Source organism: Abrus precatorius, unplaced genomic scaffold, assembly GCF_003935025.1.
Source record: "Abrus precatorius isolate BTA unplaced genomic scaffold, Abrus_2018 Scaffold9, whole genome shotgun sequence".
NCBI classification, from domain to species: Eukaryota; Viridiplantae; Streptophyta; class Magnoliopsida; order Fabales; family Fabaceae; genus Abrus; species Abrus precatorius.
In genome coordinates this window covers 7,976,196-7,977,955 of record NW_020874439.1, presented here as the reverse complement: position 1 = coordinate 7,977,955, position 1,760 = coordinate 7,976,196, and the positions used below count along the sequence as shown (strand labels likewise).

At 42.7% G+C, this 1,760-nt stretch overlaps 1 protein-coding gene across 1 annotated transcript; it reads left to right on the top strand.

Moving 5' to 3' along the window:
* Positions 1–423: 423 nt before the first annotated feature.
* Positions 424–1,355, top strand: LOC113850730. The gene has a single exon (XM_027481283.1). The coding sequence runs from the start codon at positions 456–458 to the stop codon at positions 1,353–1,355; it is 900 nt and encodes a 299-aa protein (XP_027337084.1). The 5' UTR covers positions 424–455.
* The last annotated feature ends 405 nt before the right edge of the window (positions 1,356–1,760 follow it).

Below are 1,760 nucleotides of genomic sequence, written 5' to 3'. Positions count from 1 at the left end.
CTTCCAAGCTCACAAAACGGCAAACCCTATCCCATAAAACGACCCCACCATTCCTTCAATACCTTATCCATCCACTGTCTCAACCCACCCACGTGCCACGCTCGTGCAAGCCTACCTTTCCCTCACGCACACATGGTGAAATCACACTCCCACACGTCACAAGAGCAAGTCTTGACCCGAACAAAACCGGATATGCCAAGCATCTACATTCCCTCATTCGGATCCTACCCGCATATCCCTGTAAAACTTCGTCAAACTCTCAAATTACACATAAATTTGGACCAAAATCCCAGCAATTATTTTTAACCTACAACCTTTTTCCCTCGAATATTCTCGAGAAAATTCGAGCGATTCCATCATCTTTATAAACAAACTCACACACTCACCATTTCATTGTGCTCACTTAATCCAAATTTCAAACAACAATTCCTCAGAATTCTTGTAGAAACTAATCAATGGTGGTTTTTGCAAGAAAGAAACGAGTTACTGACCCGTTCGATGAAGAAGCCAAAGCGCGACTCGTTGGCGGCGATCACCGGCAACTGAGCTACGTCAGCAGCGGGAGTGAACATTCCGGCGCCGGCGAGTCGCTGAGCCTCTCCGAGCTCGTGCATGATTTCCTCGAAGACAACGATAACTCGGGTGACTCAGCAGTGAACGATTTTGACTCTGAGCAAGTTGACTCAGTCTCAGATTGCATGGACAGGGTGGATGATTTACACAAGTTAATAACAACTTCCAATGTTTCAGACTCTTATAAAAGCTTGCTTCACGCGCACGTTTCGGAGGCAGCGGAGAAGTTCGCGTTTTTGAAGGAACGAAGCCTTTCGTTGTACCGACGAAACGTGATGTCGTTTTTACGTGAGAAGGGGCACAATGCGGCAATCTGCAAAACGCAGTGGGATTCTTCAAGCGGAATAACCGCGGGCAATCATGAGTTTATCGACGTGGTGCACTCTGGACCGACAACGTGGCAGAAAAGGTACTTCGTGGAGCTTGATTTCATGGGCCAGTTCGAGATAGCTCGGCCCACGAGTAAGTACTCGGAGATTCTGAGTTATGTTCCTGGAATATTCGTTGGAACGGAAGAGGAGTTGAAACGCAGCGTTCGGGTCTTGTGCGGTGTTGCGAAGCGTTGTTTTAGGAGCAGAGAGTTAACTGTGCCTCCGTGGAGGAAGAACTGGTACATGCAGAACAAGTGGTTCGCACCATATCGGAGAACCACAAACCCGGTTCAGGGAAACCCGGTTCCCACGGTGGTGGCCTCATTGAACCGTGCCAAATGTAGGTTGGTGGGGTTCGACGACGCCGTTTCAAAGGCCAGACGCAGCGGTGTGTTTGGTAGTACCAGATGATTGATAACTGGTTTTTGGAAGTTGTTAAATTTTTGCTTTTAAGTTTAGACTTAAGGCTGGATCTATTCTGCAAAAAAAAATTAATTTAAAAATTGAGAAAATTTGAATGAAAATTGTTGGTGGGTGAGATATATTATAATATAATACATATGGGCAAATGTATATTGTTCATTCCATGCGGCGAATAAGAAATTATTAATTATTGCACGTGAGCTGAACCATACAGGTGACATGAAAATGTCTGTCCTTCATTCATACGATGAAAATGTATTTAATAAATTGACTTTAAATAAATTTTATTTTATAAAATTATTATTTTTAAATGAGTGTAAGATGATATTATAATGATAAAACTTTTAATTCAATATTAAAGTTTTAGTTTATTATATTTATTGAGATATGATT

Excerpts from the sequence above, each read along its gene's own strand:
- LOC113850730 (XM_027481283.1), top strand. The coding sequence starts at position 456 with ATGGTGGTTTTTGCAAGAAAGAAACGAGTTACTGACCCGTTCGATGAA.